The sequence below is a fragment of the Bufo bufo genome, chromosome 2 (assembly GCF_905171765.1).
Source record: "Bufo bufo chromosome 2, aBufBuf1.1, whole genome shotgun sequence".
Classification (NCBI taxonomy): domain Eukaryota; kingdom Metazoa; phylum Chordata; class Amphibia; order Anura; family Bufonidae; genus Bufo; species Bufo bufo.
Window position 1 is genome coordinate 634,725,769 of NC_053390.1, and position 16,287 is coordinate 634,742,055.

At 42.2% G+C, this 16,287-nt stretch overlaps 1 protein-coding gene across 1 annotated transcript in view; it reads left to right on the top strand.

Moving 5' to 3' along the window:
• The window catches only part of LOC120989987 (microsomal glutathione S-transferase 2-like), a 39,401-nt gene that overhangs the window by 11,994 nt on the left and 11,120 nt on the right, over window positions 1-16,287 (top strand). Inside the window, exon 2 of the mRNA XM_040418472.1 lies at window positions 14,049-14,148. Coding sequence (XP_040274406.1) covers window positions 14,049-14,148 — 100 coding nt within the window. The remainder of the gene's footprint in view (window positions 1-14,048; window positions 14,149-16,287) is intronic.

A 16,287-nucleotide genomic window follows, 5' to 3' on the forward strand; every position in this document is an offset into this window, starting at 1 on the left:
CACGCTGTCTGCCATCTGCCCCGAACAGTGAAAACCGGGACTCATCCGTGAACAGAACGCCTCTCCAACGTGCCAGACGCCTTCGAATGTGAGCATTTGCCCACTCAAGTCAGTTATGACGACGAACTGCAGTCAGGTCCAGACCCTGATGAGGACGACGAGCATGCAGATAAGCTTCCCTGAGACGGTTTCTGACAGTTTGTGCACAAATTCTTTGGTTATGCAAACCGATTGTTGCTGCAGCTGTCCGGGTAGCTGGTCTCAGCGGATCATGGAGGTGAACATGCTGGATGTGGAGGTCCTGGGCTGGTGTGGTTACACGTGGTCTGCGGTTGTGAGGCCGGTTGGATGTACTGCCAAATTCTCTGAAACGCCTTTGAAGACGGCTTATGGTAGAGAAATGAACATTCATTGCACAGGCAACAGCTCTGGTAGAGATTCCTGCAGTCAGCATGCCAATTGCACGCTCCCTCAAACGTTGCGATATCTGTGGCATTGTGCTGTGTGATCAAAGTGCACAGTTCAGAGTCGCCTTTTATTGTGGGCAGTCTAAGGCACACCTCTGCAATATTCATGCTGTCTAATCAGCACCTTGATATGCCACACCTGGCCACATCTCGGCAAAGGAGAAGTGCTCACTAACACAGATTTAGACAGATTTTCCTGCATTGATTCATTGTTGAAACCTATAGCAATTTATGTAGATTCTTTCCTACAGAGAAAAGTAAAAACACTACAGATTTTTTGAGACAACTAGAAAAAGAGAGATGTGATAACGTCACTTTTTTATGTACATTAGATGTACAGAGTTTGTACACTAATATTCCCCAACATGAAGGACTCCAATGCGTTAGGGAGATATTGATGTAGAATGCCAGTCTGGACAACTGCATGATCACCTTACTGATGACATTATTGGAGCTAATTCTTACAAAAAATTATTTTAGATTTAATGAAGATCATCACTTGCAGCTGCGGGGGACTTCAATGGGGTCCTCCGCTGCGCCAAGTTTTGCAAATATTTTCATGGCAGCATTTGAGAATGAGCATATTTTCAATAATGGAAAAATTAGAAACATCATCCACATGGCATCACCATGGTGACAGATCATGTGATGGGCCATGTGATGAGTGCAGTGGCATCACCAAAGGTCCTTTTCTCCCAGGTCCTCAAAGAATTTTTTTTTAACCCCTCCATCCCTAATTTACTTAGCATTCTGTATTAAGAATGGTATTATTTTCCATTATAACCATGTTATAAGGGAAAATAATAAAATTTACACAACACCTAACCCAAACCCGAACTTCTGTGAAGTGCAAAACGCATTAAAACGCTTTGCACTCGCGCAGAAAAATCGTGCATTTTCCCGCGACGCACCCGCATCCTATCCGGCCCTCACTCGCGACGCCTGTGTGAAAGAGGCCTAAGGCTACATGCACACGAACGTTGTTTGTTTCCGTGTCCGTTCATTTATTTATTTTTTGCAGATAGGATGCGGACCCATTCATTTCAATGGGTTCGCAAAAAATGCGGACAGCACACCGTGTGCTGTCCGCATCAGTATGTCCGTTTCATAGCCCCGCAAAAAAATAGAACATGTCCTATTCTTTTCCGTTTTAGGCATTGTTACAATGGATCCGCAAAAAAAATGGATGGCACACGGATGTCATCCGTTTTTTTTTTTGCGTGTCCGCAATTTGCGGACCGCAAAACACATGCGGTCGTGTACATGTAGCCTAATACGACTGAGTGGATTATGTGGATCTAGTGGCAGCTCAGACCTATTGACTTGAATGGGGCAGAGTTGCAGTACCAAGCACACCCACTATACGATCAACGGCGCTGTTCTTGGAAAGCTGCTGGGAGCCCGCAGCACTCACCAGAGCTCTAGTGAGAGCAGCAACTCCCGGAAAAAGCTGATCAGTCCGAGTCCCAGCAGCTAAGATAGTACAGCATTATCTTTACCCGCACAACCTTTAATAATTATGGTGCATCTGTGCAGGACATGTGCCAAAATGGAAATCTACACCAGCAAGGCAGCTGTTTTCCAGCTATAACCTATGCCAGTTTTCAGGTATAGACTATAATAAATGTGCTGGGCTCGCTATAGCTTCCCTTGCACCGAACATTACCCGCCCTGCTCCCACTACTTTTTTGAAAAAGTGGTGAGTGGAGTCTAAACCCCCCTAAACAGGCAAATGTTTGTGCAACTATGGCATGTGACAAATTTTGCATACAGGGGATAAATGTTATCCTTAGGGCTCATGCACACGACCGTGTGCTGGCCGTGGTCGTATTGCGGCCCACATACGGCGGGTCTGCAATACACGGGCACCAGCCGTGTGCATCCTGGATCGCTGACCCATTCACCTGAATGGGTCCGCAATCCAGGAGATGCAGAACGGAGGCACAGATAGAAAGCCCACAGAAGCACTACGGAGTGCTTTCGTGGGTTTACTGTACGTGCTTCCGCACCGCAAAAAAATAGTGCATGCATTCATTTTTTGCAGTGCGGACCCCATTCACATACGTTCGTGGGCATGAGCCCTTAGTGTATAGCCACACATGCACAAAATCCTCATCTGTTACATTGCAAAGGGTGAAATCCACAACAGATATCCGCCAAATAAATTCACATGCTGCACATCGCATGTCAAGTTATGTACAGATATTGTTGCAGAATTTCTCGTTTTCTGCTACTGTAAATGCTGCTGATTTTCTGCACATGGTACCACTAAGGAAAATCTGCAGAATTTGTGTGTCCGTACCCTTACGCTACCTGCACATGTTTTGGATTGCGCACACAGTTATTCCATCTGGATTTGTGTGGAAAAAAACGCGGCGTAGTACGGTACCAGCAAATTGTATGATCTTAGACAAATCTCATGTACAGCACACTTTGCTTTTTTGTTCCATGCCGAAACTGGGCCTGCAGTGCGGATTTTGAAATCCACCGCATGTCAATTCTTAGTGCAGTTCTTTTGTGCTTTCACTCTTTGTGATTTCACTCTTTTCAATGCAAGGGTGAAGGCATCAAATCCACACAAAAAAACGCAAGTGACACATGCGTTCTTGGTGCGTGGAAACGCACAGAAAATCGTACAGAAATTTGTGCAGATTTTCTGTTAGCAAACCTGCCCCCTTAAAGGGAATCTGTCAACTCTTTTTATCCTATAGAGATGCGGACATGCACGGCTAGATCACCGCTAGAATGTCCGCAATATACTTGTCCCATATCTCTGTGTGGTTTTATTTAGGGGAAAAAATTATTTGATATATATGTAAATGAGCCTGGTAAGGAGCCCAAGGGGCTCAGCCACGCCCCTCTGTGAAGGAGCCGAGCACCGCCTGTAACCAGCAATCTTCTCCATGCTCACGAAGTCAAATCGCCGTAATCTCGCGTTGCGCGAGTTCGCGCATGTGCAGTTCTTTCCCTGAGGCTGATGCCAGCACAGGGAAGGAACACTATGCCGGCACTGCGTATGCGCGAGCTCACTCATCGCGAGATTACGGCGATCTGAGCAAGTTTTATGGCAGGAATTGAGATGATCAATGAATTCCATCACTGACTGTTCCGTACCCTTCCATAGTAGAAATATATCATCCACATAGCGTAGCCATGTGGATGATGTTTCTAATTTTCCATTATTGAAAATATGCTAATTCTCAAATGCTGCCATGAAAATATTTGCAAAATTTGGCGAAGCGGAGGACCCCATTAAAGTCCCCCGCAGCTGCAAGTGATGATCTTCATTAAATCTAAAATAATTTTTTGTAAGAATTAACTTCAATAATGTCATCAGGAAGGTGATCATGCAGTTGTCCAGACTGGCATTCTACATCAATATCTCCCTAACGCATTGGAGTCCTTCATGTTGGGGAATATTAGTGTACAAACTCTGAACATTATAATGTACATAAATAAAAACCACACAGAGATATGGGACAAGTATATTGCGGACATGCTAGCGGCGATCTAGCCGTGCATGTCCGCATCTCTATAGGGTAAAAAGAGGTGACAGAATCCCTTTAAAGGGGTTGGCCACTTTCTGGTTACTGTTGACCAGTGTGTCTGTGAGATGACTATATGGCACTTACTAATAGTGCTTTAGTTAAAATTCTGCACCATTTTCTATATTTTATAAGGTATGCCCCATTGTTTACCAAGTCTATTGTGCTGTCCACACGGAGGTCCTGTCCATAAGATGGCCACTGATGGAGGGTTATGTGACCACGAAAATCACCTCCTTGTGATGTCTCCTCCATTCAAACACTCTACACTTGCACTAAACTCCCAGCAGAACAAGTGCAGATGGCAGGTGCAGTGTGTTTGAATGGAGGAGATTTTCCTGGTCACATGACCCTACATCAATGGCCATCTTATGGACAGGACCTCTGTGTGGACAGCACAAAAGACTGTGTGAACAAGCTTATAAAATTTAGAAAATGGAGCAGAATTTCAACAAAGGCTATATTCGTAAGAGCCATATAATCTTACAAACACATTGGTCAATAGTAACCAGAAAGTGGCCAACCCCTTTAAGCATGCCCATACACGTTGCATTCCAAACGCAGGAAATCCATGTGTATTACCAGGCCATACTTGTAATAGCTATATGAAACCAAGTACAGGAGTGGCCTGGTAATTAATAGTAATTGACATGCAGATCCCAGTACTGAGCCAAACCGCATACAGGCACTCTTAGAGATGAAATATTGGCGTCATCTGGTAGTGTACCAGCATTTGAGGACAATTGGAAAAAATTATTCCGAATGCTAAACTTTGCATTTCCTTCTTTATAGAGAAAGTATAAAGCTGGCCACATACACAAGATAACTGTTGGCCGAACACTCGTTTAACTGACAGCTGTTCCTCCCGATCCTTCCATACATATGCATTGCTGATGGGGAAAGTCGAGAATGTAGCTGTCAAGACTCCTCTGACAGTGGCTTATTTCTCTGAGAAGAAAAGGATTGGGCAGTTGAAATCCAACAGGCCCAACCCTTATCTCTACCAACATCAGCCATCAGGGGACAGTCGGGAGAACACCACACACTTTAGATGTTTGGGAGGGTTTAGCCAACATAGATCGAATGTGTATAGCCAGCTTTAGGCCAATTCCTTCATAGATTTGCTTTATTTATTTCAAGAGCGTACTAGCCTCTTCCTCAGGCACGACACTATGCAGTATGACAGTAAGGTACCATATGGTTGTACAAGAAAATTGATAAATATGGCACCTTCATTACACAACCCTTTCCCTGCCAGGACCATTTCGAGGCATTTCCTTAGCAAAAGGAAATTTGGTGTCACGGCATCCATTACATGTTCTGCCATTGATAGCTAGCCAGTGATACCGCAAAGAAGCAACCTGGGCTTCTACGGACTGGAGCCGCATCGTATCTAGTGATGCATCCAGGTTATGTGTGGTATCCCACGATGGTTGGGTTCAAGTATGAAGGTCTGGTGGTGAGAAGTACAGCTGTAATTCTAGTGGTGGATTTCCGGCAAGTGACCACCATTTGGCAAAGGGTACAGTGATTCGTGGTTGACAGTATGATAAGGTATTTGTATCTAACCGGTATTAAAATGTAACAAACTATACACATCATAAAGAGGCCACAATACAGTAAATGATTAATGTTATGTCTGTACAGTCTGCCTAAACCTGTGTACAGTGGAAAAATGAAACCAAGAGACCCATACATAATACATGTGTTTTTTTGTTGAGAAGAATAAGGGAAGCTATTGAAATCTAACTTCAAATATTCATCTTACACAAATGACGGGGAATTTATCAAAGGCTGTTCCAACATACATTTTGTAACTTTTTACCATTTTTCCTGCTCTTGCCACTTTTTAAAAATGCTACTTGTCATCACTGATGACTTGACAAAAAAAAAAACTTGTTTGTCGGGTAATTAGCTCTTTCATACAGCATTAAAATCCTCAGTTATTGGCAGCACATCGTCTTATGTGAACAGGGGCGTGCTAACTGTATGTGTTCGAATACTCCAATAAATAATCATCCTGACACAGAGCCGAAGAATGCACCATGTAAATGGAACCAAACAAGCACTATATTGACTTGCTATATTATTGATTGGTGCTTGGTTCAGACAAAAAATCTGCCCATATAAACAGACCCTTCCTCCAGAAACTGATGTAAACGATAGCGCAATTCTAATGTCTAAATCTGTTTGCTTTTCTTGCACATGTAAACTTCACAGATGTGCCAATTTTTGGAGAATAAATTTGACACATCTTACTATGGCATATTTATTTTTAAGAAAACGCCATTCCTAATTTACCCCATGGACTAAAGGCTGGTCATTGTTCCTGAACACTACTGTTTTCCATTCATGGCTGCATCAGAGTTTGCAGGAGGGCTGTGAGCTCCTACTGCCATCATGCATAGAAAAGAGACAGACAGGGCCAACACCAGATGTCATTTTGTGGGGAACCATAGTCATTCCTGTCTGGTATTCATGGAGGGAACATTGACCAGCCTTCATTATGTCCTGATCATGGTTGCCTTTTATCACAAGACCAGCCCTCACACTGCCGTGCTACACAAGGTTCTCCTCAGGGTATCCAGCAGCTCCCCTGGCCACCAAAATTGCCAGATCTCTACCCCATCGAGAACATCTGGGACTTCATCGGGTAACGGGTCGCCCATGCACAGCAGCCAACAATCAACTCAGCTGATCTATGAGTCGAAAGAGCTTAGAATGAGATACCACAGAAAGATATCCAGCATCTGTATGACCATTACCATGGCAGTCTGTAATGCAGCAAAGGGAGATGCCACCCAGTATTAACGTGACCCTGTCTCAGCATATACCCTTCTGCAGAACCCAAAATAAAAGGTGGTTGTGTGATCATTGACCAAGCACCACTAGCAGTTTATACTTTGTCAATCTTAGCTCAATCGCATTAAGTTTTCCGGCCGTTCATTTTTCTTTTACGGTAGTATAAGTACTGTATGATCATAATTAGAGGGGCAAAGGTTTAAAAGTATTATCAGGAAGTATTACTTTACTGAGAGAGTAGTGGATGCATGGAATAGCCTTCCTGCAGAAGTGGTAGCTGCAAATACAGTGAAGGAGTTTAAGCATGTATGGGATAGTCATAAGGCCATCCTTCATATAAGATAGGGCCAGGGGCTATTCATAGTATTCAGTATATTGGGCAGACTAGATGGGCCAAATGGTTCTTATCTGCCGACACATTCTATGTTTCTATAATGCGGTCATAGGAGTATCCTCCACAGGTCATCTCCAGGGCCCTAACCCAACTTTAAATAGGGTGATAGTGCTGCATTTTTTATTTTGCATGTTAGCAGCAATTGCAAGTTTGCAATTCTTAATCTTGCAGAAGGAGGCCACTGCCATTAGGGAATATTGTTGCCATGGGGGGGTGGACTCGGTCTGTAAATGGTTTCCCAGTAGAACATTCCCCATCACACTGCCTCCCCCAGTTTGTCTTTTTTCTAAAAATACACCCTGGTGCCCTCTCTTTTCCAGGTAAGCATACAAACCCAGCTGTCCACGTGATGTAAAAGAAAAGATATAGTAATTCATCAGACTAGCTCAACTTCTTCTACTTCTCCATAGTCCAGTTCCGATGCTCTCATGCTCATTGTAGATACTTTCAGCAGTGGACAGGTGTCAGAATGGACATCAATAAGCAGCAATCCGTAAAACACTGTGGGGGAGATTTATCAAAACTGGTATAAAGGAAAACTGGCTTAGTTGTCCATAGCAACCAATCAGATTTATTGCTATGAGCAACTAGGCCAGTTCCTTTACACCAGTTTTGATAAATCTCCCCCTGTGTGTTCTGACAGCTTGTGCTGGGTTGGTAAGGAATATTAAAAGGTCGTCCGCATACGCGGCTGCAGTATGTATACCCGAGGGAGCATGTAATCCACAAATATGCGGGTGTTGTCTTATTGCTTGGATCAATGTTTCCATACACATAACAAATAAGCTATTATTAACTTTTTAAGCAATTTGTGCTACAATAACTCTTGTGTGAGATTGGAATCAACAGGTTATAGCCGTCACTACCCAGACACATCAGTGAGTCTTGGACACAGATGGCCTAGTCACCGGTTTACCTGTTGTCTTTCCTTGGACCACTTTTGGCCGGTACTAAACACTAAATACCAAGAATACCCTACAGGACCTGCCATTTTGGAGATGCTCTGACCTAGTCGTCTAGCCATCACATTTTTGGGGGGAATTTATCATGTGAGTTTTCTGGTATAAAAAAAAAAGTTGTACACTTCACGTTTCCAGAAAAGGGAGCATGGTGATGGGGGAAGGCTGGACCTAAAGGATCCGTGAATGTATCCTTTTTTATGCCAGTTTTCTGATGTAAAAAAAAAGAGAAATCGACGACATCCACGAGCCTGTGCCTCGTCATAAAGTAGGCACATCCTCCAGCAGCACAAAGAAATATCAACATTTAAACCACTGACAGCTGATGTGAATGCATCCTGCCACATTGCAAAAATTGTTCAAGAATGGTTTGAGGAACATAACAAAGATTGCCCTATAGGCTGATTTTAATTAGTATAAAGTATTAGTAAAATACTTTAGTAAAAAGTATAAAGCTGTAGCCTGGTCTCCCTGAATTCATTGGAAGCCGTCTGGCACCAGGAGAGGTATAGAGTGGGCTCAGCATGCATGTTGGTACCTGCATTCCTTGGATTTAATGGAGGCCATTATGGCACAAAAATGGTAAAAGGCAGAGTGGACCCAGCATGTATGTGGAACATGCACTCCCTGAATTTTATGGTGGCCATTGTAGCACATAACATGTAGTATTGAGTGTTAGGTTCCTGTATTATAGAGATCGCCTTGACGTTTGGCAGACGGGCCCAAATAATTTTGTACAAAATGTATTTGCCAAGAATCTCAAATTTACAAAATAAACGTAGCATTAGCACCAGAATATTTTCTATAACTATGGCATTATTGTACTTTATTTGGTTTGCAGAGTGCTGTTGCATTGTGTTATTTTCTTTGTGTTTCTAACCATAGCAGTGTGCACCTGCGCATCGGGATGTGCTGACTGACCCCCTTTTTCTTGCAGATATATCATTTGGTTCTATATGTGTTAAGGGTCACCCTTACCCTTAAGCTGGGTGACACTTTGTAGACTGATGTACTATGGTCCACCCACATGTATTTAAACAGCATCCACACATATACAGTACAGACCAAAAGTTTGGACACACGTTCTCATTCAAAGAGTTTTCTTTATTTTCATGACTATGAAGGCATCAAAACTATGAATTAACACATGTGGAATTATATACATAACAAACAAGTGTGAAACAACTGAAAATATGGAATATTCTAGGTTCTTCAAAGTAGCCACCTTTTGCTTTGATTACTGCTTTGCACACTCTTGGCATTCTCTTGATGAGCTTCAAGAGGTAGTCCCCTGAAATGGTCTTCCAACAGTCTTGAAGGAGTTCCCAGAGATGCTTAGCACTTGTTGGCCCTTTTGCCTTCACTCTGCGGTCCAGCTCACCCCAAACCATCTCGATTGGGTTCAGGTCCGGTGACTGTGGAGGCCAGGTCATCTGGCGCAGCACCCCATCACTCTCCTTCATGGTCAAATAGCCCTTACTTTCAAAGTTTTTCCAATTTTTCGGCTGACTGACTGACCTTCATTTCTTAAAGTAATGATGGCCACTCGTTTTTCTTTACTTAGCTGCTTTTTTCTTGCCATAATACAAATTCTAACAGTCTATTCAGTAGGACTATCAGCTGTGTATCCACCTGACTTCTCCTCAACGCAACTGATGGTCCCAACCCCATTTCTAAGGCAAGAAATCCCACTTATTAAACCTGACAGAGCACACCTGTGAAGTGAAAACCATTTCAGGGGACTACCTCTTGAAGCTCATCAAGAGAATGCCAAGAGTGTGCAAAACAGTAATCAAAGCAAAAGGTGGCTACTTTAACCTCTTAAGGACATAGGGCGTACAGGTACGCCCTTGTGCCCTGGTACTTAAGGACACAGGGCGTACATGTACGCCCTGTGTATTTTCGATCACTGCCGTGCGGCTGGCAGTGATCGGAACCCGGTGCCTGCTCAAATCATTGAGCAGGCACCTAGGCTAAATGCGCGGGGGGGTCCCGTGACCCCCCCATGTCGGCGATCGCGGCAAACCGCAGGTCAATTCAGACCTGCGGTTTGCTGCGATTTCTGAAGTTTCTGGTCCCCGCAGTCCCTGACCGCAGGGATCAGAAACTTTATATGCCAAAAAAAAAGTTTTATTTACCCCCCCCTGCACCCCCGAATGATTTTTATGGTGGCGGGAGGTGCAGGGGGAGGGTTGCGGGCGGTGTGGGCGGTGCGGGAGGCGGGCGGTGCGGCAGGCGGGATCGCGATCCCCCGCCCGCCTCCCCTTGTATAATCGTTGGTGTCTAGTGGGGATACCAGGGTGCCAGCACATTGCTGGCACCCTGGTATAAACGGCTGACATCTGCGATGCGATGTCAGCCGTTTAACCCTTTCCATACAGCGGTCCGTACGGACCGCTGTATGGAAAAGGTTAACAGCGCAGGGAGCTCCCTCCCTCTCCCATCGGGGGGCTGTTGTGCCTTTGCAGCCCCCCGATGGGGAGGGAGAGAGCCCCCAGAGAGCCCCCCGAGAGATCCCCTCCTTACCCTTCCCCGTCTGCGAAGTTCTGAGCAGTACTGAGCAGACGGGGAAGGTTCCCATGGCAACAGGACGCCTCTCAGGCATCCTGCTGTCCATGGTGCTGAACAGATCTGTGCTGAATGGCATAGATCTGTTCAGTGTAAGTAAAATACAGTACAGAACAATATATATTGTACTGTACTGTATTATTCAGACATCAGACCCACTGGATCTTCAAGAACCAAGTGGGTCTGGGTCAAAAAAAAGTGAATAAAAGTGAAAAAAAAGTAAAAATCAAAAAACACATTTATCACTGATAAAAAATGAAAAAAATAAAATTCCCTACACATGTTTGGTATCGCCGCGTCCGTAACGACCTGATCTATAAAACGGTCATGTTACTTTACCCGAACGGTGAACACCATAAAAATAAAAAATAAAAAACTATGATGAAATTGAAATTTTGCCCACCTTACTTCCCAAAAAAGGTAATAAAAGTGATCAAAAAAGTCGCATGTACGCCAAAATTGTAACAATCAAACCGTCATCTCATCCCGCAAAAATCATACCCTACCCAAGATAATCGCCCAAAAACTGAAAAAACTATGGCTCTTAGACTATGGAAACACTAAAACATGATTTTTTTTGTTTCAAAAATGAAATCATTGTGTAAAACTTACATAAATAAAAAAAAAGTATACATATTAGGTATCGCCGCGTCCGTATCGCCCGGCTCTATAAAAATATCACATGATCTAACCCCTCAGATGACCACCGTAAAAAAATAAAAATAAAAACGGTGTAAAAAAAGCCATTTTTTGTCATCTTACGTCACAAAAAGTGTAATAGCAAGCAATCAAAAAGTCATATGCACCCCAAAATAAGTGCCAATCAAACCGTCATCTCATCCCGCAAAAAATGAGACCCTACTTAAGATAATCGCCCAAAAACTGAAAAAACTATGGCTCTTAGACTATGGAGACACTAAAACATTTTTTTGGTTTTAAAAATGAAATCATTGTGTAAAACTTACATAAATAAAAAAAAATTGTATACATATTAGGTATCTCCGCGTCCGTGACAACCTGCTCTATAAAATTACCACATGATCTAACCTGTCAGATGAATGTTGTAAATAACAAAAAAAAAACGGTGCCAAAAAAGCTATTTCTTGTTACCTTGCCGCACAAAAAGTGTAATATAGAGCAACCAAAAATCATATGTACCCTAAACTAGTACCAACAAAACTGCCACCCTATCCCGTAGTTTCTAAAATGGGGTCACTTTTTTGGAGTTTCTACTCTAGGGGTGCATCAGGGGGGCTTCAAATGGGACATGGTGTCAAAAAAAACAGTCCAGCAAAATATGCCTTCCAAAAACCATATGGTGTTCCTTTCCTTCTGCGCCCTGCCATGTGCCCGTACAGCTGTTTACGACCACATATGGGGTGTTTCTGTAAACTACAGAATTAGGGCCATAAATAATGAGTTTTGTTTGGCTGTTAACCCTTGCTTTGTAACTGGAAAAAAAATATTAAAATGGAAAATCTGCCAAAAAAGTGAAATTTTGAAATTGTATCTCTATTTTCCATTAAATCTTGTGCAACACCTAAAGGGTTAACAAAGTTTGTAAAATCAGTTTTGAATACCTTGAGGGGTGTAGTTTCTTAGATGGGGTCACTTTTATGGAGTTTATAATCTAGGGGTGCATCAGGGGGGCTTCAAATGGGACATGGTGCCAAAAAAACAGTCCAGCAAAATCAGCCCTCCAAAAACCATACGGCGCACCTTTCACTCTACGCCCCGCTGTGTGCCCGTACAGTAGTTTACGGCCACATATGGGGTGTTTCTGTAAACAGCAGAGTCAGGGCAATAAAGATACAGTCTTGTTTGGCTGTTAACCCTTGCTTTGTTAGTGGAAAAAATGGGTTAAAATGGAAAATTAGGCAAAAAAATGAAATTCTCAAATTTCATCGCCATTTGCCAATAACTCTTGTGCAACACCTAAAGGGTTAACGACGTATGTAAAATCAGTTTTGAATACCTTGAGGGGTGTAGTTTCTTAGATGGGGTCACTTTTAGGGAGTTTCTCCTCTAGGGGTGCATCAGGGGGCTTCAAATGGGACATGGTGTAAATAAACCAGTCCATAAAAATCAGCCTTCCAAAAACCAAACGGCGCACCTTTCACTCTACGCCCCGCTGTGTGGCCGTACAGTAGTTTACGGCCACATATTGGGTGTTTCTGTAAATGGCAGAGTCAGGGCAATAAAGATACAGTCTTGTTTGGCTGTTAACCCTTGGTTTGTTAGTGGAAAAAATGGGTTAAAATGAAAAATTAGACCAAAAAATGAAATTCTCAAATTTCCTCCCTATTTGCCAATAACTCTTGTGCAACACCTAAAGGGTTAACAACGTATGCAAAATCAGTTTTGAATACCTTGAGGGGTGTAGTTTCTTAGATGGGGTCATTTTTGGGTGGTTTCTATAATGTAAGCCTCGCAAAGTGACTTGAGACCTGAACTGGTCCCTAGAAATTGAGTTTTTGTAAATTTCGGAAAAATTTCAAGATTTGCTTCTAAACTTCTAAGCCTTATAACATCCCCAAAAAATAAAATATCATTCCCAAAACAATTCAAACATGAAGTAGACATATGGGGAATGTAAAGTCATCACAATTTTTGGGGGTATTACTATGTATTACAGAAGTAGAGAAACTGAAACTTTGAAATTTGCTAATTTTTTTCAAATTTTTGTTAAATTAGGTATTTTTTGGTGCAAAAAAATTTTTTTTTTTGACTCCATTTTACCAGTGTCATGAAGTACAATATGTGACGAAAAAACAATCTCAGAACGGCCTGGATAAGTCAAACCGTTTTAAAGTTATCAGCACTTAAAGGGACTCTGGTCAGATTTTCAAAAAATGGCCTGGTCCTAAGGTGTAAAAAGGCTGTGTCCTTAAGGGGTTAAAGAACCTAGAATATGACATATTTTCAGTTGTTTCACACCTGTTTGTTATGTATATAATTCCACATGTGTTAATTCATAGTTTTGATGCCTTCAGTGTGAATCTACAATTTTCATAGTCATGAAAATAAAGAAAACTCTTTGAATGAGAAGGTGTGTCCAAACTTTTGGTCTGTACTGTATATGCTAAATTAACAATGCACGCAAATAGAATTGCCTTCTTCGGAGAGAAATGCAATCATGAAATGTGATAGCACCAGTCTTTCCTGGTGACCCGGAGAAATGTGGCCCTTGGCCTTACATGTAGTTATGTTGTTTTCTAAACATAAGCCAATGCATGACTGCACAGAGTGGGACCATCAGATGAAATGGCATAAAACGTTACACTTTGTTAACCTTTATATTATTTAATTGCAGCATATTTTGCCAACCTGGTAGGAAAATCCAGAATAAAGCACAAGGTGATACCTCCAGCTGTCAGTGGACACCCAGAGTTTGAGAGAACCTTCAGAGCACAGTATGTATTTAGTATATACGATGCTTGAGATGACATATTAATAATTTTCAACTGCTCATTCTATGTCAGGTTTGCTGATAATAAATCTTGTGGCTGTTCTTGCTTTCTGTGAATATTAGGAAATAGCTTCACTTACCTGTGGACTAGTGCAAAACCAAAATCTGCAGCACATTCAAATTCAATGCTGCTGGCTCACTGGCGGTTTAACCCGATTGAATGGAACTAAACCACATATGGATAAGTAGATTCCAGCAATGCCCATCTGGACACTGCACCAAGAGAGGTCATGTCCTTTCCTTTCCTGGCATGGTCAAGGTGGTAAACACCAGCCTGGCCCCATAAAGTGCAGCACAGTCTCCCATTGAAAACAATGGGAGGCAGACTCTGCGCTGCTGCCGGCGGCTTCTTGGTGTGACATCTGTGTCAAATGATGTTGGCAAAAAACACACACACATAAATGGGGCCTAAGGGTACACTCACACTGATTTAGGTGCAGTTCATCAAAATCCATGACAGGTAGCGTTAAGTGCCCCTAGATTACAATGAGAAATTGTGCCATCATAATGTACAGAATTTTCAGACTGTGGATTTTGAAACTATGTTGAGAAAAAATAAGAATGAGCATGGTCATTCTTGCCATGGAAGCCACAACAAGTGGCCCCTTATGGATTAGCTCCATTGAATGGGATAATTTACCGCCATCTTTTAAAGTTAAAGCTAGAATTTATTTGTTTAGATTTATTTGTTTCCCTGTGTTTCGTAAAGGGGTTGTTCGGTTTCAGGAGGAAACTGGACTACCCTCAGGATTTGCCTACAAGAAAGAAGTGGTAAGTACCTGGCAGATTCCATGGCGCTACTCTGGTTCTCCTGGCTGGGCTCTATTTACCTGGCTGCAGCGGTGAAGACATGTGGACAACACGTGACTGCTGCAGTACTGTACAGTATATATGGTCATATTCTAAAGATTTTAATTAAAGATATTTCTAACAAAATAGAAGAAATTGCCATTACCCTACATAATACCCCTAGGTCATTGTTGTTTTTATTTCACCTGGGTGAAAGGTGGGATCTCAGATCTCCTTAGGGCTTGTACAGTTTAAATTTACAGCTCAAGCCAAGGATGGAACTGGAAATCTTTTTCCTAGGAAAGCTTTGGGAAAGGCTTTCTTCATATCACAGTGTAGGATCTGATGCTGTTCTTGGCACTAAATATAAAACATGAGCACAGCAAGTACACCAATGGTAAAAGGCTATTGTGTCTCCATAACAGTATACGTAACCAACACTGATCCAGATCCTGTCTCCCTATTTTTGCCCTAACAGACTACCACTAAACTGTAGATTAATAAAAGCAATAGTCAAAACACTTCAGTCATGGTCTGATTAGCAAATAATATCTTAATGTCTTATGGTGGTAATAAAACAAGAAACATTCACAATTGTTATAAAACAATATGGTTTTATATGGTTTAATGGGGTATTTCTATTAAAAAAAATTGATCCTTGTGTAAAAGTACTAATTACTATTATTAGTATGTCAATACTTTGCTTTTTCCATGTTGCATGTTGTACTGTTTCTCAGATATCTCCTTTAGTCCACCCAGATCCCCTTATTTGTATTTTTTCTGCTCCCATTAGCTATGCTTGTGCCATTCTCCATGCAGTCCTTCCACTATCCCTGGTTGGGTCTTCAGGATCTTGCATTTGGAGAACAGTAATAGTGCAGTCACCTCTCTTCTTCTCCAGTAAAGTTGACAACTTCTGGTCATGCAAAGGGAGGGGGGGGGGGGGCTGGGGGCTTTGGGTCAAAAAGAGGGACTGTCCCTCCAAAAGAGGACACTTGGGAGGTTTACAAACTGGAGAATCTGTTTTGGTCAAATGAGGACATTTTGTGTCTAGTACTGTCATATGGTAGAAGAGGATTCTTGATAGAAGTAAGAAAAAACTGTATTGTGTGAATAATATTTACCTTATATTGCTCAGTAATACGTTACTGCATACAGTGTATAGGTCACTGTGACTTCATTTATTTATTTGCTTAAAGGGGTTGTCTGGGTTCTGTATATTGATGATGACCAATTCTTAGGATGTCATCAATATCAGATCAATGGGGGTCCAACAACTGGGACCCCTCACTGA